The sequence below is a fragment of the Toxotes jaculatrix genome, chromosome 2 (assembly GCF_017976425.1).
Source record: "Toxotes jaculatrix isolate fToxJac2 chromosome 2, fToxJac2.pri, whole genome shotgun sequence".
NCBI lineage: Eukaryota > Metazoa > Chordata > Actinopteri > Toxotidae > Toxotes > Toxotes jaculatrix.
In genome coordinates this window covers 26948371-26973095 of record NC_054395.1, presented here as the reverse complement: position 1 = coordinate 26973095, position 24725 = coordinate 26948371, and the positions used below count along the sequence as shown (strand labels likewise).

Genomic DNA, 24725 nt, shown 5'->3' with positions numbered 1-24725 from the left:
TCCAAATCATATAACTAAACATGAAGTGTGGAAATATGAAGTGAATAGTCTTACAACACATCACACAAAATATCAAGTATATTTTTATGAGCCTCTTTTTTTCCACATGCTTGCATTATCTAAGGCAACTGTCCACCAGTGTGCAATTAACACTTAATTCTACATTTAAACATACATTGCACATCCGTCACTAAGCATCATGCCTGGGAATTTTTTTAAAAACAAATTCTGATTTCAGTGATACTGTGCTGAGAAAAAGTGATGATGAGGATTAAGAGAGAGCCAGAGATAACGAGAGTAAGTGGCTTTGCAAAATCAGACATCTCTTAAGTCAGAATAAAATATAATCACAAAATCTGAAACGATAATTTAATATTACAACAACTATATGAGAACTACAGTAAGAGCAGCAACAAACAGGCAATGAAATGCAAATCAACCCACCAAGCTGTGGTCCCACTGGCAAAAGATCTTCATTTTCAGGCGTTTAGTGTGTTCCAACAACATTGAAAAGCACAGAGAAAAAAAAACAACAAAACAATAAAAAAGCTCCTAAAAACCAGATCTCTCAGAGTAGAAACATGTCGGTCTTCGCTCTCTGAGGTCTGCAGCTCTCACAGCACATTGTGTCGCTGCAGTACGGTGCGTAATTCCAACACTGACATGTGTGCCCTCCACTACAGCCACCTGCCTGCTGCCCTGTGAGCCTCAGGATTAGGACTAATTACCATACAGCTGCCAATGTATCCATGGCAGAGCGCTGTGTGGAAGAATAGTGGACTACACTACACAGTACTGTAGCTGCTCTTGACCCAGAGACAAGCAGACTGCATTGACATGTAAGAGTCTGGGTCTGCCTCACTTTTACAACTCCCTAAACACACCTCCCTCACTGAAGAAGGTGGGAGTTTCAGTCCCATGTTGACTGAAGATCACTGAACAAATACAACTAAAGGTTGGACTGACCGTCTACACTCACACCAGCTCTGCTCTCAGCCCAAACCCCTGCAATGCAACCTTCAAATCTGCGAGAAACCAAGCCAGTGCAGCTTACCTTCAGCAGTATAGCCCTTGACAAACATCGTAGGCAACACTGAACAAGATGTGCACTGGGTGGTACTCTGCAATCTCTCAAGCCCACAACAAAGATCATCTATTTTTAATGATGCAACGTCACACAGTCAGAAACTGAACATCAGTGAATTATTGAACAAGCGGGGAAACGGAGACTTCCAAATGTTACGAGCAAATAAGTAAATTGTTGTGGAGCAGCAGGCAAATAGAAAACAGACTGGAACACCGGATGATGCAGACAACATGTCCTGATGCTCTGTCCACCTGCTGCTGCCGCCGTACGCACGGCGGCCTACGGGCAATGCTGCAGAGCTGTAACGCCAAATGGTGAGCCCAGTTGGTTGCACTGATTACTCAGCCTGCTGCGATGTGTTTGTTCACTGTCTCTAAGAGCCTTCTGCATCTCATTCTTACTACAGTCTGAAAGCTTTCATCTGTTACTGACTGGCTTTGTGCCGTACATACCTGACTGACGTCTGCTTAGCCATCTTCAACTAATCCTCAACACACCTGGTCAACTTCACCACAAAGTTATTGAACGCCACAACGTCTCTGAAGTCTTTTTTAAATTCTATCCAGCCGTGAAACATAATCCTGTAATCTTCCATAATTGATTTATTGTGCCAGTGAGAAGGAAATTGCCACAACAACACGACAAAGAGCCCAAACTGTGCCGATCAGACAGGCTCAAGTTAATGCTTAAATTAAAAAATGAGATTTAACAAGAGTCCTCGGGAGCAAAAGTTAACACGGATCAGTGGCTGATCGAGTTCCTGACAGGACTATTGTAAGAAAACCTCCCTCTGGACACAGTTCTCTCCATGTTCAGCTGGAAAAAAAAGCTTTCTCTGAATTCTTTGGAACTTCACCGACTCCTCTAATGAGGTCTAGTGAAGTAAAAGGAAAAAATGGATGTGATGCTGAGCCCAGCACTCACGACGAGACAAAAAACATGTGATGTGACATTTTAGTCTTTGGCCTTCATCTGATGAACTCATCTAATGAAGGCCTTAGGCCCAAACATCATGTGTTAATGAATAAATATAGTTCTATTTGTCTTCACAGTGTTGCACCTCCTTTTTTCCTCCTGAAGGATGAGAACATTTAAATAGAGAGGACATTCAAATTCTAGGGAAGCGTTTGCTTAAAAAAAGTATTTTTAAAAAAAAGAGAATTTTATAACAAAGTGGCTGCAAAAAGAAAGCGCAGTGATAACATGCCGTATGTAAAAATTCACTTGATAAATATTCCTTTTCTAACTGCTATCATATGATTTGATTAGAGCTGCACTAACTAGTCAGTTGACAAGAAAAGCAGAAAGCTGCTGCTACAGTTCTCACTGAGACCAGTAAAAGAGGACCACATCAGTCCAGTTTCAGATCTTTAACACTGGAACACTGAATGGTTTCAGGCCAAAATACATTTCTGAGCCGCTGCTCCACTATGAACCGTCCAGATCGTCTGGGGACAGTTTATTTTTCCTCAGAGACAAAACTGAACACAGAGAAGCAGCGTTCAGTTTTTAACGCACCACACATCTGGAACGAACTCCCAGAAAACTCTCACTTCTTTTGAATCAATGCTTAAGACTTTTCTTTTATGAAGTCAAATTTTGATGATGATTTATTCATGTCCCACACTGCACTGTAGCTGCACTGTTATTCTCCAGATTATTCTCCTCTTCTCGTAATATATTTCTATTTTATTTTACACTTTTAAATCCTATATATATATATGTGTGTGTGTGTGTATAAACAATTAATAGATTAATTGAGAAAATAACAGAACCATCAACCTTGATTAATGAATTACAGCGCTGCTTACATTATATATACACATTTCTTCATGCACGTCTTCTTTGTCTCCTGGACATTTACATCTGTGTCGTTGAGATTTCATGCTTTGTGGCCTGACGTAGAGGGTTGTTGACTAAAAAGCTACATCCAAACAAAATATTTAATCATTATTTCATTACAACATCTATCTGGAGTTTAAGACGGTAAAAATAAACCCAGTGACGCACAGGGGCAGCATGTAGCCCTGCACCGCTGATGTAAACGTAGAAATATAGAAAAGCCGGCAGAGCCGACTGCCGTTACAGGACTTCTCCATTAACTCCGTGGTTAAAAATGAATGGCTCTGGCAGTCAGACGCTTTCGCTGGTCTGCATGCCCAGCCAGCAATACTGACAGTCCACAGGTGGAGCACTTTAACTCCTTTCTGCTCCCCTGGTTTCTGCTTGTACTGAGTACGGGCTGCCCCTTTGTCCTTTGTAAGTTTACACAAGGCTTATTGCACATGCTTGATGTGATGAGAACCTCTTTAAAGGAAGGACAGAAGAATAGCACCATGTAGGCCATACTGTTCGAACAGCAGCAGAGAATCGAACAAGACGCAATCATATTCTAGTTTGCACATTACCTAAGATACACGTAGAGTAAAACACCATGATGAAGCCAAAACAGAAGCTGACTGACCTATTTTTATGCTGACACAGCATTTTCAGTGGTCAACAATTACACTGTTATCTATTTTGGGACACTGCAATTATATCTTTGCGACACAGAAAGTTTCCATACAAGCCATCCCAACTAATTTTCTGCATAAATGATTCAGGGTGCACTTCAGCTTGCCCTCCAGGCTTTTGGAGTCTGACTACGGCTCAAGCAAACTTCAAAGGGGTTTGCTAATGCTCTGCACCAACGCTGTGGGCCACGCCGCACCATCCCAATGCACAGAACCTAAGACGTGTTCCGAGTTAACATGAAAATTCAGACGGGAAAACAAACGGAGGAGTACTCACCTGCATGAGGGTCTGAGAGGAGATGGTGGCATTGGGAACATGCAAACACAAGAAAAGAGAATATAACATTAGAATCACCAAAAGCAGCAAATGGGGATAATAAAACAATCTTTTAGGCTGAATGCACCTCTGACTGTCTGCTTTGCTGGTTTTCCAGTAGTGAAGCTGCCCATCACACTCCAGCAACAAAAAATATCACCCACCTACCACAACACTGCAATATTTCCATGCACATTTCAATACGGCTTCTTCAGCTTGTGACCTTGCTTATTTACTACTACGTGTCCCTCGGTGATGGATGGTGTATGAAGCTTAGTGTCAAACAGCTCTGGCAAAAACAGATCAATAACCGGCCCCCACATGTGACCCAGCCCTTCCCCGTGGCTCTATCCACAGCGCAGACCACAGCGCCTGGAGGGAGAGCGCTGACCAGAGCTGTCTGACAGATGGTCGCTGATCCTGGGACACAGAGGAGCCAGACACTGGCCCACTGAAAATAAAGGTTTTTGAATTATTAAAGAAGAGGACGCCAGACAGAGAGTGCACCCTACATTTATGGATTAGATTTTTTTGGGGACATCAAGAGATAATACAAAGTATGATCACAGAGCCTGTTTGAAATGTGTAAAAATAGAAACAAAATTCTAGTGAAATATGGCGATGGCTCGACAGAGTAGTAAGGGCATGGAATCAAGGAAGATTAAGGGTCGGCAGCCACGCTAGTGAGACTGTGCACGGGCAGCCTGTTGATATGCTCACGATGACAAAGCTAACATGCTTATTTTAAGACAGCACTACCATTAGCGAGGTAATCGTACTGCAGTCTGACCGCTACTCACAAAAATATCCCAACAATGGACTGTGGTGAAATTTTGTACAGACATTCATGGTCCCCACAGGACGAACAGCACCCTCACTCTTCCTCTAGTGCCTCCAAGAGGTTTGGAATGAAATATCTCAACAGCTATTCATTGGATTTCCCTGAAATTTACAAAAGACATTCACAGTCCTTGGAGGATAGACTCTAACAACTTTGATAACCTTATAAAATCTGAGGGAAAGTTCTGTCATAACAGAACTACAAGACTGTGTGGTGCTTGAACATGGTTTTCAAAAATCTGATTAACTAGAAGTTATCTTTGCATGGTTTATTTGTGATAGATATAATTTTCAAGGCAGGTTAGCTTGCTGCAAGTCTGTATCAAAGTGAGTAGGGTTCCTCCTCTAGGGAACATGAATGCCTGTGCAAAATTTCATATCAATCCATTGTGGCAGAGACATGAAAACAGCATAGTTAAAAATCCTCAACAAACAATAAGATCAGCACTTTAACGGACTAAGAACACGGCGAGCTCCTGCTTAGACATCAGCACATACGGAAGGCAATGTGCTGACAGTTGCCATCTGCAGCAGACAACAGTGGGATTAATATCTCCTTAAAAACACTTAATTCCACCTGATTTAATGCTTAAATCAATGCTTGGACTCTGTGAGGGAGATTAATCCAACACTTCCCAGCTGCCCAGGTCTAATCCGTCCCCAGCCACTACAGACGCACGGGACCAAGTGGCAGACTGGATCTTGGAGGTGTGATGTGAGCACATTCACACCGTCTTAGCTTCTCAGTACAGCTCAGTGTCAGTCTGCCAGCCTTACATACAAAAGGAAGATTCTTCAGGGTCGAAACACGTGTATAATTTCAGGAAATACCAAGGACAAACAAACGTGAAAGTGTTTTGTTCTTGAGTAGCCAAGACAAGCAGTCCCATCACACAGGAAAAAAAAAGCCTGCACACTGATCACACGATGAAGTTGTGCTGACGATGCACATGTACTAAATTCTTTCTTTATTCAAGAGCCTAAAATATAGAAAAATATTAAAACACTGAAGCCATATCAAGGTTTCTACAGGTCTGTCCAATTAAAATTTAAGGCTTTTTAAGATGTTTTAAATATCATGCAGACAGTTATGTAATATCTGTTTCGTGATCCTCCCAATCCCAGTCAAAATATCACGTTTTCAGTACATCCCAGCAGTAAATAACAATAATCGCTAAATATATGATAAATTAAATTAACATGACCTGGACCCGCATAAAGGGCAGAAGATGGATGGATTAACCGATTAAAAATTATTGATTCGATAAACTTAAGACTTCTCAATACCTGCTAAGGCATTTTTAAGGAAACTGAATTAAATGTCTTAAGACTTTTTCATGACCTGCAGATACCCTGCGTGTTTTTGGTACAGTTGTTTCAAAAAAATAAAAAATAAAAAATAAAATAAAATAAAATAAAATAGGGACTCACCCTCTGCTGAATGGTGGCATGTTTATGCTCCATTTCCCTCTTCTCCATCGCTGAATCAATCACCAGCTGATCCAGCTGAACGTCAGTTCACACAGAGAAAAAAAAAAAAAACAGGTTCAGAATCACTTCAGGGACATTCAGCCAAAGCTGCATCCAGTGAAACCCTTCATTTAGCAGTGGAATAACTCGAACTCACACAGCATGACAGCAGTACAGGTAATGTCAGAGCTGCAGTGATTCACTTCCAAACACAGGCTAAGCCTACAATGACACGTTAGGTCGGTGTTTGTGGACAGATACAGTAATGAAGCATTGATTCAGTTCTCCTGCAGCAGTCAACCTGCTGTCACAAACAAGTTGGCCCACAATAAATATGTGCACCAAACAGCTCTTATGGAGCCTTTTTTTTTATGACTCACAAGTGAATCGCATGAGGAGAGGAAGCTTTTTATAGAGTGTAAATAAAGTAGAGCCAAAATCCAATCAACATCCATTATATCACCATGTTTCAATCATCAAGCGGGAATTTAATGGACAAATTATGCAACTGGCCCTGGTCGATAGTTCAAATGAGGATCGAACTGATTCCAATTGAGACAATGTGCCCGGGGAGGTAATACAGCCCAGCTGGTGCTGCACGAGCCGAGTGCAGATAAAGATGCTCCGCTCACCTCAGCAGCCAGTTTCTTCATGTAGGGGTCGATCTCATCCAGCAGGTTGTAGCCCTGCTGGAACAGCGAGTACTGGGCGTGCATGAATGACAGCATCTGGGTGGGACAGAAGCAGAAGTTTTCAAACGTTAGAAAGTTTGATGACCACTCAGATGGCTGCCTAGGTATGTGGAATACGTTACAAAGCTGCAGGTGTTGTGGGAGGAAGCAATGCATGAGTTTGTGTGTCTGCAGTGACTCACAGCATCTAGGATCTCAAATTTCTTCTTCGCCTGGAGGACATTGATCTGCAGGAAAAAAGACGTGTTTCTAAATGAACTTTAGACATAAGACGACACAACAATACACTACATTTGACGCCTGCTGACTATTTAGAAAACTCCATCTAGTGGACAATATCTTCCTTTGTGACACCGTTTGACAGTGTGGAGAAGAAGTGGAAAAAACACTGAACACGCAGCCTGATGGGCGACCTTTCTCTAAGCCACTGCAAATATGTGAATACAACATTTAATCCTTTATACTTCATGCAACAACCGTGATCCCTGCTAAGGCATTCCCTGAATTAAAGCCTTTGCATTGTGTATCCTAACCGATGCAAACCTAAATGACATTTTGTGCTATATTTAAGAGGTCATTTATACATATAGTGCATCTCCCCATAGCTTTGACCTTTTCCGCCTCAAGACACTTTCAATTAAGACTCAAAAGGGTCGAATGTCTGAGGGCAGTGAGAGACGGCTGCCAGCAGACACAATCAAGAATGGAAAGAGGGCACAGCCATCGCAGCGATCACACTGAATCAGTCTCTTTGTTCCCGTGGGCAGTCCTGTGAAGAAGGTTACAACATGTGGGCAAAATACAGCCATACTGCACGAGAACGGAGCGGAGAATGTGTCAATCAGCCTGTTTAGCATAACTGTAAACAAATGCAAATATGTTTAAGACTATCAGATTTTTCCCTCTCCTACCTATTGAAATCTTCCCATGGTAAACATCCCTAAATCCATTTAGAAATCATATAAAACTTACAACCCTTAACACAGCCCACTGATACTGGACGTTTGAGGCTGACACTGATATTTAGGAGTTATTCAGAAAAAATTCAGATAACGAGAAATCGGCCTAGAGTATTAAAGAAATACATAATATGAATATACAGTCTTGTGAAGAGTGGTGTAACCGCTGCAAATAAATGACTGCAGGAAGACGTCAGAAGCATCGGTTCATACTTTTGAGTCATTTTTCTGACCTGCAGCACGTAGTCCAGAGCGAGGTGTCGGAAGCACTTGCGGGTGATGCTGAGTGTGCTGGTGGCTTCTTCGACCTCGTGAGGCTTGTTCCTCGGCGCCTGAGCGTTCTTCACCTGCGCTATTTCCATATCCTCACGCACCCTATCGAAGTGCTTCTTGGTCTCCTTGAACTTCCGAACATCCCTGACAGACACAGGTAAATAAAATTTAGATACAGCCGCCGAATCAAAAGATCAAATCAGGAGACAGGGCACATTTACAGGAGAGTCGCCACAAAGTTAATGTGAGGTTAGAAGTAACCTACTTTACCTAGACTGTTCATGATATGTCTGGGGAAAAAATATCTGGGCTGCAAAAACGTTGCACTGTTTAATTTTTAAAAACACAGAAAAGGTTTTCAGGGGTAACAAGGGTACGTCTGCTCTTTAAAGACTGTGGACTTTGCCTTTTTCTACCTGTGCTGAATATTTCATACACATAAATTTCTGCAGGGACACCTGACTGAACAATCATGAATCGTAGGTTTACTCACTCCTTCACAAAGTTGTGCAACTGCTGCTTCACAGACCTCTGAGCTTGATCGAACAGTATCTGAAACAGATGGAAAGAAGAAATTAGCATTTCTTGATCATTTGAACACAATAAGGAGTTGAAAGCCACAGGCAAAACTTTTATATGTTGCTAGTATTCAATGATATTTAGTAAGATATCAATAATTCGAGATGAAACAATTAGTCAATTGACAGAAAATCAACTGTATTTTGGCAATAATTACAATTACCAATTATACACCAATTTGCGTCAACGCAACACACGTTTAAAAACACCTCGACACCCACTTTTTCTAACCAACAGAGGGCGACAAAGCCCAACTTTTCAGATAAGATGCATTCAAATGATGCAAATCAGCCCTTAATGCCTGTTGGAATGAATGGAAGAGGAATGTCACTCTGACACGAACACACCCGCTCTAACACAATAACACACTGCCTTCAGTTAGGTGTTTTACATTCAAGATCCCTCCTCCCCTCTTTCACCCTCTGAGCACATTGTCTGACTGCTCCTGCCATCCTGCTGCTGCCGCTAAATAGGTCACTCGGGCAGAGAGGGAGAGAGGAAGCGAGTGAGAGGGAGGAGTTTTTGGTTCAATGTGACACTGCAGAGTCTGCATCCAATGCAGGGTGCAAACCCTCTCTGACAAACTGTCGTGGCTCTATCACCACAACTGAGCAGCTAGAGTGGTTGAAGGGTTTGCGTCCTCATCCTGCTAGAATAATTGGATATACAACTGTGTGTGTGGATTAGAAGATTTGAGTTAGCAAGGCCCCATAAAGCGAGGCTTATGGGTGTTTTGACTCAGGGATTACAAGAGCCAATAATGAGTGAGACCCTTCTGTACTGTTGCCACTGTACAGAGGTAGCCGCTAACTGGCATAAAAAATAAATGTAGATGACTTTAGTTTGACTGAATTTAAAAATAAAGATGTGGCTGAGATGGAAGTGGTCAGTTTTACTGTATTCCTTCCACCACGTCCAAGAGAGAAGTGTTTGTTTTGATCATTGGTTACGGACTCATTTTATTGCTCTATAAACTCACTGGGTCTAAATATGTGTGAAAGTGGAACAACAAAGAAGCGCTCCCATCCTGTTTGTTGCTTTGTGGTTCTATCATCGCATCAGAAAGCATCCACTTTACTGTATGTGATTAAAGAACAAAGGAATTCCTCCGATACCGCAGCGGACCAGACTTTTCCAACGCGGCAGTAGGTGAACTATCGTTTCTAAGTTGACTGTTTTTAATGGCTTCTTGCAAAGTGTCATGTTCAAAGGCAACTCTGTCTGACTGCAAATCGCCAGCGTCTCATCGTGCATGTGTGGTCAATCTGTTTCCTGGGATGCAGTTTAACAAGCTCTCAGAAAAGTGTAAGTGAGAACTGGAGGCTTGTGCCTTTGAGAGCTCCGACAAACACACAGGGACTCAAAACAAGATCAGCGGGGTATCGGTGCGCAGGGGCCGTAAACACTTGAGCGCAGGATTAGGTTGGGTTTCGTGCAGACAGGACTGAGGTGGCTCAATGCAAATCACAGTCTTTAAATGTTTTCAAGTCAACAAGTGCACTGCCATGGTGTTTGTGAGTGAGTGGTTGTAGGAAGGCTGCTATGAGACTCCCCGGCTCTGGGGTTAGTGCAGCCTGTAGCGTTCCTGAGCTGCTCTGTGGCAAGTTGAGACCCAACTTTCATTGGACCAAAGATTTCACAGGTTGTCTCTGAGTGACGTGAATTAACCCGACTGAAACAGAGGAAGGCAGGATGAACAATGCACTGCCTACAGATATACATTATGCCTAAAGGGATATTGATTATTAATTAGTCACTCTAATAATGCAGCGCTCTGGAGATGATCAGTCTGACGTCCCCAAGATTTGAGAACTATCTTGGCAAATACCGGATGGATTGCCCTAAAATTAGTTTTCATGATCCCTCGGTTGATTCTTAACACTACTACAAATGAACGGCATATTGCAGAGTGATATATTTGGAGGATTGGAGATTAAAACTGCTATTTATATTCATATTGTTATAGGACTTAAGGGCTAATCCTGTCATCAAGAAATGCCGGTGCTGCATAGCACAACTAATGAACGACCAGCTGTCAATATGAAGTATATTAAGGAACACAGTAACAACAAAGTGTTCGGTTACATGTAGGAGCATTTGGTTAAGCATCAGTTTCTCTGCAGGCCACTGTGCCCCACTTTAAAGACAGGTCTTTATACATTTTTACTTTCTAAACAAAGGATTCTGGTGCGATCTGTAAGGAAAGATAAGGACTGCAGTTGCAAACCAAAAAAAAAAAAAACCCTCTAAGTGTGTCTTGCTTTGTTTTCCTGTTTCCAAATATAACTGAGAGAAACTGGTGTTTGTATCCCACATGGGAATACACTCATTCATTCAGTATGTACAGCTACTGCACGAGGACACTTATTTTAGTCAAAGGCATTTAAATCCAGAAAATCATACTGTATGTGACCAAACATGTATTTGACAATCATGTGTAATCATAAGCTAAATTCTTCCACTCATACATGTTTTCTTCCCATCTACCTGCAGCAAGTGCCATCAACCACTACATATAATCTTTACTGTTTTCAGTGCATTAAGACTTGGCAGCTCAGATGTTAGTCTCTCTTTGCATCTCCGTGTCAGTCTCCCCTCATTTCTAATGGATGTTCAGAGTCAAACACAAGTCAATAATTTATTGAGTATTCATATGGAGTTTCATGCTTGAATTAAACAGAGAGTGTTAAAACGTTGCCCTGATTCCGCTGATGCTTCTGCCCCATCTCAAAGTAAACTCAGTGGTGGAGTCTTCCGAAAGGGAAAAGACACACGGTCTCTGCGCTCAAGAAGAAGGAGCTACACTTGGCTTACGTCTGACATTCATACAAACAGAGCCTGTTTGTTCTGTTGTGTGGTAATAGACTGGCGAGAGAGCCAAGCTATCAGGAAATGGAGGGAAGCAAGGGCCAAGACTCTTTTATACTTTCCTTGGCTCTGTGCGTTTGCTTGTCTCGGCTCGTGTCCGTGTGCTGTAAACGCTCAAACATATGTGCTGTTTGTGTTTATTTTATGGGCCTTAAAGGCACCCGAGCATGCACTTCTACAAGGGGCGGCTGGCACTCAGAGGTCCCACATGTACGGCTCTATTTAATATTCTTGAGTGTCTGCTGCGTAGGGTAAGCACAGTGGCAGCTGCATGGCAGAGCATGCACACAGAGGAACGTCCGTCACAAGTAGCAGATATAACCATCATCATTTCTTATTCATTGGAGCGCTGCGGGAGTCCCCCGGCTACAGGGCAGCTACACATTTAAATGCACATGGTGTCTTTCTTGATTAAAAGACGAACATGTATAAGATGTCAACAGAAAATGTTACAGCTTCAGCAAAAAAAGTCCTGACTATCTGTGGATCACAGGACTCACAGGACCTGACTGCGTTGAGGTCACATCGCGGCAAAATCATTTCTGTGAAATCTCTCATCTCAGGGGAGCCCCTCTTATCGCTTCAGTCTCGCACTACTCTGACACCCCCCCCCCCAAAAAAAAACTCAGCTCTGATGTTACATCAAAGCAACAAAGAAAACCTTTGAGAGCCAATCATATTAATGTCCAGTCAGACTCTTGGCTCTAATGGACTGGAGGGAGGGAGAGGGGAAACAGGAGGCTGAAAACAGTGGATGAGGCCAGCTGGTCCCAGGCCACACCAGGCTCTGTTCTCTAAAGTGTGACACACTGAACCAGACAAACGGCGAATCTGTCAGTGATGCTGACAGAGTGATGGAGCATCCTAAAAACTACCAAATGAGCTTATATATATATACATTCACAGAGGAACAGGAAGACAAAAGGAACCATGTGCTTATTTCAGTTCACTATAAATGTGAATCTAAACCCAGTTGCTAGTTTATTAGGTACACCCGGCTAAAACTACAACAACTCTCCAATAAATCCTGCTTTTATGTGAAGGTATAAATTTGTTGTTTCCAGCCTTAATATATATAATATATAAATATAAGTAAATATATATATATCACCTAGACAATAACACACAACCGTATGGCCATATGCTACTGACATACATGACATACACACACATACTGTACACATGACTGGTTATATGTAGCACACTCCGTGCACACATGTCAAGGTTATACAGGGTTACTACTGTCCAACGGCTAAAGCTAATCCATGCCTGCCTGACTGACCCAAGCCCTTAGCCCTCCATTTGTAATGCTTAACTCCCCTGTACCAGTATACTGGGAGCGAACGGGATGGAGGGAGAGGCTGATTTGCGATGACACATCTTTGTTGCATCTTCAGAAAGGAATGTGATCCACACACACACACACACACACACACACACACGCACGCACACAAACACAGGACTTTATGGCATCATCAAGCACGCAAGGGGTTCAAGCTAATGGACTTCAAAGGGCCTTGGAGGAGCAGGATGGGGGCAGGGGGTCAGGAACCTTGAAGGCGGGGAGGGGAAATGACACAGCAGTGGAGCACAAGCTCTGTTTCATGTCAGGGGAGAGATTTGGAGAATGTGAAATACAGTAACAAAGCTGGGTATGAGGAAAATATAGAAGACAACTGGACTTTACTGTACCCACATTCAGTAAACCAGTGGATTCATTCAAGTATTCATTGATGGATTACAATCATTTATTTCAGATCCAGATTTGTTCTTAATTTTGTAATGACTTTTAACCATTAATTAATAAATTTTTTCACCATTAGTAAAGATACAGCTTGTAGGTCCTTTATAAAGGGTGTTATTAGTAAGCGGTCCAATCTTTACTGTGTCATATGAGGAATTCCTCCTCCATTTTAGACAGACAGAGTTGACCTTTTAGCCGTTTTCGTCCTCTGTAGTTCTGTCTGAGATGTGATACAGCTCTGACTGACAGGTACAGCACTGACAGTTGTGACAGACACTCAGATTTAATGATGTGTGAAAGAAGTAATCCATGTGGAATCGGTTCAAGTACCATTCAGTCTGACTCTCTGTGACGCACTTAAGGGAATATAGGACCCTGATGAGGCCTTAAATGCCAGTTAATGTTAGTATATTGAGACTAGATGAAATCATTGTGCTGGTGTTTCTCAATCTAGTCTACGTGGAGCATGTGGGGGACAGTCTGGAGAGCAGGCTGATTTACCATGTGGTAGTTGATGATCTCCTGGAGGCTTTCCCCACACTTTTCCAGGCACTCCTGCAGAGAACAGAACACAAAACATTCTTTAGCTAAATAATACATAAAGAAATATTCTCATAACTGCAGCTGCATTTGCATTTGAGAATAAAAGAAGCAAATAAAAGCTGTCACAGACTAAAACCAAAATTTATGTGGACTTTAAATGGAAGAAAATGAAAAGATCCGCAACGCTAAAATTAAGTCAAAGCTGGTTAATGTCACTGAGGTGTACTTTTTGAGCTCTGGAGGATTTTTTTCCCCCTTGAACCTTGTACGGGAAAAGGAACTGTAATTGCAGGGCTGATTCAGATCTTTTTTTACAATGGAAACTACAAATATGAACAAGACTTTAATAAGAAACTCACAATTAGTCATAGAGCTGAAGCCAAGAAGGCTTTTAATAGTGCTTAATGTCAGCAGCAATGAAAACAGTCCAAGACGCTGGTGCTGTGAGCCGAGCCAGAAGTAAGTTTCCAGACCCGATCTGATCCTGACTTACTAATCTGTTAGTAATCAGGTTTACTCACACACATACAGCAAAGAGCTGTAAGGCTAACACTCAAAGAGGAGGAAAGTCCCCATTCCTGGAGACATTTACTGCCACAGTCCCCTCCACTAAATGACAGAAAAATATGACAAATAAAGACAATAAAGCCACAGTAAAGACCATAATGGATCAAACAGAGGCAGGATGAAATGACTTGGACACACTCCCAGCTCATCAGAAACTCACCGAGATCATTTCATCCTTCTTGCACTGCTGAGACAGATCCCGGATGCCGTTGACAAAGAGTTTGTTGGCGCTCACGTACGCCTTCCCCGCTTCAATCATACCACTGCATAGCTTCACCAGCTGTGGAGAAAAAAAAGGCGGATTTAGAGGGGATCAATGAAGGTATCGCAGCATACTGTCCATTTTGGAGCTTTCACCACACACACACATCGTATTGGGTTTAGCAGGGCCGTAGTTTCCCTTAAGGCCAATCATGACCGGAACACATAAGAGGGCAGCTGAGTGTGAAATTTGTGCATCATCCTGACACCAACATATGTTACAGGCCTCTGTGGGAACCAATATGATGACAGAAAAAATTAGAGTCACCGGGAGAGTAAGGCCCAGTAAAAGCTCCTCAGACAGGCTGCTGTGTAATGCAGCTCTTTGAGCCCTGGTTATTTCCCTGTATTCATTTACATTTTGGCAAATTGGCACGATTGAAAGTATGCCGAATTGGATATTAGCAGCTGCTGTTTGCACTGCAGCCATGAATACGCAGACAACTATCACTGTGTTACTTTGATACTGGAGAAAACTCAAAAACATGATGATTCTCAGGCAAGTTCTGAAGTGCCTTTTTTCTATGATTTCACAAGAAGCACATTTATTAAAGTTAATTCTCAATGAATATTGGAGGTAGTGATATCCTCGGGAAGTGTAAGTGGCACTGAATGATACCAATATGTGTTTCTTGTCTGTGTCTTAAGATTTGACCGAGTTGTGACTCAGAGAAGGTGCCCGAGCTCTGACTCAAATTCTCCTCGGCCTGGGGAGGCTTGTGGCCTTCTCTTTTGGCTTTGTCCTGCGAAATGTCCATGTCTGAGACAGACCACATCCTGTAATTTTTTCAATGGTTAAAATTAGTTAACCGAGTTAAACGAGTTAAACTACTGAGGAGCACAGTAAATATTTAAATCCCTGCCTCCTCCTATAACGTTAATCCTGTCCAAACGAGGCTTTAGACGTTTCCATCGGAATAAATTTCTAGCACTGTAACGGCATCTTTGAAACAGCTTTAGAGATTTATGGAAGGACATAACATTTAGAGAAAATATATTTTAACGATAAAATAGATATATATGAAATGTTGGGGAAATAAATCTGTAGGCTAAGTCTAAAATCCTGGTTACAGCCCTGAATGTTTATTACGATTATATTGTCTCTTTTTATGTAACCAGAAGCTCAACCAGAGGCTCCATGTGACCATCACAGAGGTACAAGCTCCACTTAAGGGCATCAACTTTTAAAGCTCAGTATCACATGATCAGCCACAATACTCAAACTTTTGTCTCCACATAAAAATCTCCACGTTTGTTCGCAGTTTTACTTCATGTGGGAAAAGGATGCACGTCATACGGATCTCGGTTTGTTGTTACCACCTGTGGTAACATATGGTGGTGGGTGCACTGTCAGGTGTCAGGAAAATTAATTTCTTTGTATTTTTCACCCTGTGTTCTGTTGCCAGGCTTTCTGTTTTTCAGCACAATTTTTTTTTTTCTCCAGCAAAGTCCCACTTCCTCCCATCTGCTCACCAGACATTAGACTGAGCTACTCTGCCCTTTAGTCTGAAATAAGTGTTTTGACATTTTAGCAAATATGCTGATTAGCTTTTTTTTTGCTGAGAGTTGGTGCATGAATTAGCAGTCAACACAAAGCTCAGGGATCACCATAGTCATTAGGTTTCATCATCTGGAGATTATAAATATACTCAGATAAAGATTAATGGTTAAGTTATTGAGATATTTTAGTCTGAACCAAAATTTTGCCTGCAGACAAACTGCTAATGTCCATTTTAAAAATGACCATTTTAAAGCGTTCCTAACGTACTGTGAGTGTCCTACACATATAGCTGAGGCTCTGGAAACAGAGCAATGTGGCATCACACTGTTCTGTTCTAATGAGGTTAAACTGGTGAAGAACAGAGAGCGCTGGGAATCCAGATCAGACAATCGACTGAAATTTCTTCTCCTCTTCCCCCCCTTTTTCATGATCTAATTTTAAACAGCAACTGGATTAGATTAGAATCACTCATGCAGAAAAAGCATTCAGTGATCAAAGAACTGCAGATGTTATCAAATTCAGATGCTGCGATTGAGCACGTGAGTAAAAGTCAGAGTTTTTACATTGCCCTCTCTCCAGTGTTTTAAAGACACAGCCTCATGAACGTACTTGAGAAGTGTTTGATTATGAATATTGAATATTCCTGTTAAAAGTGAGCAGGATCCCTTCAGAGTGTAACTCTAGTGGAGGTCTCCAGCACTGATGGCAGTAAAAGAAGAGCTGCCTGCCTGACTAATCCTGGCTCTCACTGACACATGCTGTAACTCAAAGTCAAAAGGAGCAGATGGACCTGTGACATGAGCATTACAGGCAAAGCATCTGGCTGCCTCATTACAGGGCAAGCGTGATGCAGCCTAATGTTTTCAGTGCACCCCGTCTCACACTGCTGCCACGTCACGTTCTAACAACCCTGAGCTGAACAGTTCAACAGGACTGAGCGGCATCACACTGCTCTTTATGAGGAGTGTAGACTGTCAGCAGCGGAGGCTGGCAGCGTTAGCTGTGTGGGATTAGGCGCTGCGGAGTAACGTAATGTCGGGAGTGAACAGCTGAGCATAATGGGGCGAGCTGTGTCTAATGTCTGTTGCAACAAGATATACTGTGGCAGAATGTGGAGAACGAAATTCCAGCATTCTTCCTTTCAAGTCATTTTTTCTATTGAGGAGGCTTCTCCTCAAGCCTGTCGAACAGGCAAAAGATCAGTGCGTGAAATAGTTGCTGTGTTGAATTGTGTTCCAACAGGAACCTTAATCAAATATGTCCAGGACTGGCTGCTGGTACTGGCAGCAAAGGCCACAGCTTTTGTAGGTGCACACAAAATGTCTGTGGGAAATGAATAAATGTTAAAGATAAAAAAAAAAGGTATTTTTGTCTTTCACATAACATAAATAAGGACTGAAATTTTGCATATTGAGCTGTTTATGTGCTTTGGACAGTCATACTGTACCTTGGAAAAGTCATACTGTATGGCGCCCTGCTATACACAAACACAGTGGGTAGTAAATTATTGAGATGCTGCTCTTAAAACTTTCAGGTGTGTCAGACTTCTGGCCACGCCACAGTCAGTGATGTCACCGATGCCCTCAGGTACACTTTAAAACCAGACTGGCACGGAGCTATGGCTGATGGGGGCAGGATTTCCATTCCATGTAAATTCAGCACATGGGAGATGGAGCAGATGTCACTTGGACTGATCTCAACTGACGGCTTGTAGAGCAAGAAAACAAGCATACACCCACAGCGTGGGCTGGCATGGCTGAATATAACTGGAGAAGCTGTTGTACTATCTCTGCCAAAAAAATTACACAAAGACGAATTTTCATGTGACACGAATGACATCTTATAACATGTTACCCTTACTGACAGTGGTAATTTAGTGTCAAGCAAGCAAATTTGATTTATATAGGACTTTTCAACACCGAAATTTCCACTTTTTGGATGTGAAAATTGGAAATAATAATAAAAATAGCTGGACTTTTTAAGGTGTGGTAAGAAGTATGACATGTATAATGGGTTGATGTGCCAATAATTTTCTGTCCTCTCATTTAGTACTGACACAATATAAAAACATGCTGCCCCTGAAAAAAGACGTCTTACCTTATCGAGCTTTGCCTCGATCTCCACAACCTCTGTCTCCACCTCATCAATGTTTGCCCTGAAAAACAAAAGCAAGAGAAGCTGTTAGTTCACGTGTGCCAATGTGTTACTGTATGACTGCAAAGAAATTCCATTAAGGTCATTATATCTCGCTGGAAAACAGCCGTTTTACAATCTGCTTGCGATTTCCCACGTTCTCAGAAAGCACGAGGACATTCAATAAATCTGCAAATGACAGATGGAGCCATAACCAGACGTGTTCGCGCAGCAACAGGCAAGAGTTTGGGTGCACTGTAAGTGAGTGAGACGCCGTCCTGGGAGCAGTTCAGCTCTGTCAAAACAAACGAACACAGTGAGGGGAACATGGCTGTCTGGCTCATCCCACAATCCCCAATCCACCTACCCACTGTCAACACCGCCGCCACCAATTCCACACCCAACTGCATCTGGAACCACTGGGAGAGGTGTGATTTACGCCCAAAGGCTCACAGCTGGATGATGTAGCTCCTGAGAAAAACACTCAATAGCTGCTCCACAGCTGACGTCAGGAGGCAGTGAGTGCATCATGAACACTCCCCTGATGTGTTCATTTCCATCTATCATATCAAATATGTGGTCTGTTAACATTTTAACTGTTACGTTCAGTATCAACATGTTTGCGACTTGCCAAATTTGTATGTAATTAACAACGTCTCTTCACCATGTTACTAGAAAATGTGTTTGCAGTCGGGTTGTATATAAACATCATTTCTAGGAGACAGGGTTGGGGTTGAGGGGGTTTTTGAAGCTATACAACCATCCGATAAGAACTTCTGAAGAGGTATCTGACACACACTTAAAGCCAGTTTTCCATTTGATATCAAGAAGACAGCATTACAAATCACAGCTCGACACACTCAGGAGCTCTGTGATCAGAGTGTCTGTGGCAGATATCGGCCGTGCCTGGCAGGATATGAAACTTGTATCTCTGTCTCATCTCTTTCTCTCTGGCCTTGGGTGGATTAGCCTGCTTGGCCGGGGCTGCAGAGAGCTCAGGGGACGAGGGATGGCACGTGCACTCACACTCCTCTCTGCCCCCACAGCTTTAACTAAGTGTGGGAGTGGAGGGAAAAAATACTCCAGAGAGGAAATATCCGTCAAAAGCCCCAACTCACGCAGAATGGAAACATACATAACCTAAATAATCAATACCATATTATTCCACATGTGCACGTGTGTTGTTGTAACCTCAACTGATCTCCTACCGAACAGCCTTCAGCCAACCACACCCAGGGATAATCTTGCAGTGAGCAAAGCTGTTTTCATTGCTGATGTCATTTTTGAAACTGGCCTTTTTATATAGTCACTCAACTCAACAATCTCCATCTCATATTTATTTATTTATGTAGGTATATTTTTTATTTTTTTTACAGCAGCTATTTTCTTGTCTCATAGTTATTCTACCTTATTTAAATCTTGTTCTGGCCATATTGGCCTCTTACTTATATCTCACTTTCACTTATTGTACTGTATCCCTGCTGTTGCTAAATGCAATTTCCCCACTGAGGGACTAATAAAGGATTCTCTTATCTTATCTTATGTGATAATGCAGAGCTTAGAGGGCTCTGCTTTTGCAGCAGGCTTGTTCCCTCATGCCGTTCAGCGGGAGCCAGACTGATCATGAAACATCACATTGATATATTATTTTTAAACGTGTTGAAAGAACCTTACACGGTTCATAAATGTTCAATTCTAAATGGCTACAAGCAGAAGATTTCAGAAACGCTGATATGTCTTTTCTAAAAAAAAACAACCACAGCGTTGTCTGCAGCATCTTTGATATGGTGTGATGTGATCAAAGTTTTTCTCTACCCACTGTAAAACATAAACACCTACAACATGTAAATAAAATAACCTACTGAATTACTCATTCACTATCTAATCCAGCAAAACACAAAATAATAAAGCAGCTTTAGTCTAAAATTACAAAAGCGTCTTCACTCAGCATCTTTCAGTGAAGGCTGGGGGAAGGCACTGTGTTTCAGCCATGCTTCTCCTGCACAGCACTGCTCCAGATACAACTGAACCAGTGTGGCTCAACATGGTGACAGCCCGGCTGGATGATCCAGATGTGCAGACTCTGGCTCATGGGACAGCTGCTCCCGCTGAACCCCACCCCCAGGCTGTAACCCCCCACTGCCCTGTCTCACTGCACATGCCTCCCATAATGGATGCACAGAGTGCCCCGGGCCCGTAGCCAGGGCAACCATCTCCTAAGTGGGCCGCAGAGGTCCCCGATGTGCTTGTGTGTTGACCCTTATTCACACCACAGGGAGTAGAGAAGCTAAGTAGATAATAACATGAATCACAAGGCTACTGTGACAAGGGATGATCATCACTGCACCATTAAAACCTAGTCAGGAGACTATTAAACTGCAGTAAATCTGCTTGTGCTTCACATGTGAAGTACACATACGTCACTAACCGACTCGAATAAACATGAAGCCGATGGTTGTTCTTAATGGCAGATTGAGCCAACGGCACAATGAGTTCACAACACGTCTCGGCAGATTGAGGCTATGTGCGCCTGTTATTGTGCAGGATTAGTCTGGGATCATTTATCTGAAATGGAATGGTGCAGTTAGGCAGCAGCGTAAAAAACAAAAAACATAATAAACACTAAGATTGTGCTGAGCAAGCTGCAGCTCGGGTGGTTTCTGGCTGCTGACGATGCGTCCAGAGGAACGGCTGAGGTGCTGTTTACTGGCCCAAAAACTACAGAACAACCCTGTTTCTCTTTAACTCGTGAGCTGACTCACGTCTTAACTCGTTTCACATGATGCTAGGCTAATGTCTTTTCTAATGCTGTAATGTAAAATAACATTTTGACCATGCCCACATTGTTTTGCGGTGTGTGAACTATGTTTTTTTTAGAGGTTCTACAAGCATCATGGTGGTAGAAAATGCTTCAACACTTTCAAACCCAAACATGTTTTCTAAAGCTCATCATATGTTATATTTAAAATCTTAATGTGTAAAGTAACTAGAAACAGGCAAATGTACTGGAGTAAAAACTAAAATATTTCCTTCTGATATGGAGTAAAAGTATGAATAGCATGAAACAGAAATACTGAAGTGAAGTATAAGAACCTCAAATTTGTACTTAAGTACAGTTAATTACTTTCCACCACAGCCAGTAAGTGTGTCTTGGCTGCTGTGTGTGAAGCCAGCGGCTGAAAGAGATGCAGCTGGGCTCAGACGCCCCCAGAGGGTTGTGTTTTGGAGGAGGTATCGAGGCAGAGGGGCCCGGTCGTCTGGATGGAGCGCGAGCAGGTGGGATGCTGTGGAGAGAGCCAATACCGGCTCCAGGTAGTGACCCCTAAAATACAGCCATGGCTCCTCAACCAAACTCCAAAGCGTCCACCAGCTGGGGCACGGCAACTCAACCTACAGACAGCGGCCAGCTGGGGGGAGCGAATTAGCCACCGAGTGATGCAGCAGCGTCAGCGCGCTCTGGTCTCTGTGCCAGCATACAAATGAGAACAGCTGTAGAGCAGACGAGATGCTAGCTTCAAGTGATCCTCAGTAATCAGCAGACTGTTTGATATCAATCTGCTGTTTGCTCTTTCCTCCGCTCTTCAACATCTTAAACCTCATCTTAATGCAAAACCTACCACAAAGGTTTCATCAATGTGGAGAATTATTTTGTTTTTTGTTGGGGGGGCTTTAGAGGGGGCAGCGGGTGGGGAGGGGAGGTAAATTGCTGGAGACAGGGCGGCCCCGTCCGTCTGAAGGGCCCCATTGTGACAAAGCAGCTTCCTGTCTGGAGAAAAGGCGTCATTTTGTTATAATATTGATTGCTTTAGTGCCCTAATTGAGGCTGGATAGCAGGGTTGAATGGCTGACTGGAAGCAGGGGTGGGATCCCCGAGCATATTCCCTTCCGCTACGCTGAGCAGCAGCTCGGGTTATTCTTAGCTGTGTGGACCCTAATGTGCCCCCCTGCCATGCCCAGCTCTTAACATCCTCCTCCAGACCACTGTATGAACTAACGCAGGGTCAAGGAGGCACCCCTGGGTATGCCACGCCAAGCACTTAAAAAATGTACCCAGTGCATTTTGAGAGCACGAGCTAGTCACTCAGAAATATTTTACTTTATTTGTCCAGCTCACTAGCTTGCTGCCTACTGTAGTAAATCCAAGTAAAAAGTCAGGTCGCTTCATACAGCCTGCTGCACACTTCCCAAAGTTGGGAATATGAAAATAGAAAAGGTCATAAGACCCAGCAACCCCACGTCCAGCACAGACATCAGAAAAAAAAAAAGACTCGTCACTAATGAGTCTCTACTGTGACTCTGTGTCTTAGATGAATAAATATTGTATTAGCATTTGTTTTGAATGCCCACAGCCAGACTCCTTCATTCTGTTATGATATCACACTGTTATAAAACACATAATAAAATACCAGCACCAACACTAAGACGGGCAGCTGATCCTGCTGCTCTGTGGGCGGAGAACTGATCTAATTTAGCTCTACTGTGTAATTAGTGGTCGATGTTTGTCAGACTACTGTGGAAGAAAGTCACTCATTTTCTCCCAGCTCTTTCAAACCTTCACGCTTTTCTCTATGCTATAAAACTGCTCAGATATTTGCTGAAACGTAGACACGAGGTGATCACCAGCAGCAGATGTCAATCCAGAAGCCCGCTTTAGTCTAACTCTGTCTGAAATCGAGGACAATTTGTCTAAAAATGTTCTGAGAATTTCAATCTTCCTCTGTTTTCACGCTAAACTGATTCATGTGATGTGCAAGGACAGAAAGGGGGGTGCGACAACCACTGCCTATCCAGAAAGTAAACAGCCTTAACCTAGACCTTGTGACCTCCTCGGCACTTTCCAGTTGGCGTCACATTTACATCATCATCCCAATAATTTACGAATTACATTGCCCCGTAATCTGCCGTAAACCAATCCTAATGCATTTAAGGTGCAGAGAGAGTTCAGATGTCTCCAATAATACCCTCCCCAACATGTGTTCAAAGCTCTGACTATTGTTTCATAAGCCCAGGCTTTTATTTCCACTTGAAAGCTTAGATGTGCTCCTCATACTTAAGCAGCTCTGCTTTCTGTTCTGAGAGAGGAGAGAGCTCGGCCGCTCTGTAAACACTGCTCACATTTCTGCACCAGACTCTGCTGAGCGCGCCGCTGCCACCGCATTAACCTCAAACCCGCTTCAACAACAACACACGTCTGCACTAATGGCCTCACGGCAGCGACTCGTCTGCTGCAGCAGTAATTACTCACTTATGCTTCAATTATAACGCGCTGCAGGCCTGAGCATTGAGCCAGCGGCGATGCAAAGATGCAGTAGCATGTACTGCATGTGTGGTATCCATCAATGGCAGGACGGGGGCTCACATCGGCTCTGTCAGTATATCTATGCATGTATACATATTTATATATGTGTGTGACTGTGTGTGTGTGAGTGTGAAGTTGTGGTCTTCTCTACCACAAGTGGAGGTCGCTCTTCACCACCACCACCACCACCACCCCTCCCTCTGATTGCCTACAGTGCCAAATACTAGTGTGTAGCCAAACAGGTGAGTGGCAACCATTCATCAAACCCTCTGCCTACAGAAACATTCATCCGCCCTCTCAGACAGACGACCCTCCCGGCCCACCCACTCATTCAGTGCACTCACTACAGAGACCACCAACACTCCCACCACACTGTTTTTCCTCACAGGGGCCTTGTGTGTCTGATCTCTGCCACGTCTGTAAAGACACTGTCTGCTGCTAAATTCTCACTAACTGCTGAAACTATTAATTGATAATCTTTTATCAATTTAGCTCTAGAAATGAATAAAACCAAAAATCATAAATAATTATAATCATTCGTGGCAGCACCTATCTCACACGCAGTAGAGAGTTTAACTACAGTTTTTAATCACCAGAGACGGGGATGTATGAAAAAACACAACTGACAAACTGTTCTCAGCTCGGGGAAAGAAAACTATGTAATTCTTTTACTATTTAATAAAACAGAAATGTTGTACTTCACTTATTCTCTAAATGTTACAGTATGTACACGACACTGTGCCACCCGAATCTGCCAGGATGAAAGGCAAACCCCCCCGCACTGCCCCGGGGGCTGTCAGTGAAGCCCCAGTGACTAAATCAGCAGTGACTGACCTAACTGCCACCTAACCGAGCTTGTTCTCTTGAAAAAGCCCCAAAAAATTGGGTCTATTTTAGCAGAAGGGCATATGTGTACCCTCCCTCTGCACAATGAGAGGCCTCATAAACCACCGACAAGGACAGGAGCTAATTCAAGCCGAGAGCAGGACAGCTCCGTCTGCATGAAAGGTTCTTAAAAAAAAAAAAAAACACCCAACAAAACCACATTTATATGACAGGCATACTTAATCTACTGTTAAC

General features: G+C 42.9%; 1 protein-coding gene across 4 annotated transcripts in view; it reads right to left on the bottom strand.

Annotated features, from left to right (window-relative positions):
* LOC121200200 (arf-GAP with coiled-coil, ANK repeat and PH domain-containing protein 3-like) overlaps positions 1–24725 on the bottom strand; it is a 57056-nt gene that overhangs the window by 13068 nt on the left and 19263 nt on the right. For all 4 annotated transcript variants that reach the window (XM_041065301.1, XM_041065312.1, XM_041065323.1 and 1 more), the window contains exons 2-10: positions 18311–18368; positions 14612–14731; positions 13843–13896; positions 8644–8702; positions 8111–8294; positions 7101–7145; positions 6859–6954; positions 6188–6262; positions 3878–3889 (exon numbers count right to left, since the gene is read on the bottom strand). In XM_041065301.1, coding sequence (XP_040921235.1) covers positions 3878–3889; positions 6188–6262; positions 6859–6954; positions 7101–7145; positions 8111–8294; positions 8644–8702; positions 13843–13896; positions 14612–14731; positions 18311–18368 — 703 coding nt within the window. The remainder of the gene's footprint in view (positions 1–3877; positions 3890–6187; positions 6263–6858; positions 6955–7100; positions 7146–8110; positions 8295–8643; positions 8703–13842; positions 13897–14611; positions 14732–18310; positions 18369–24725) is intronic.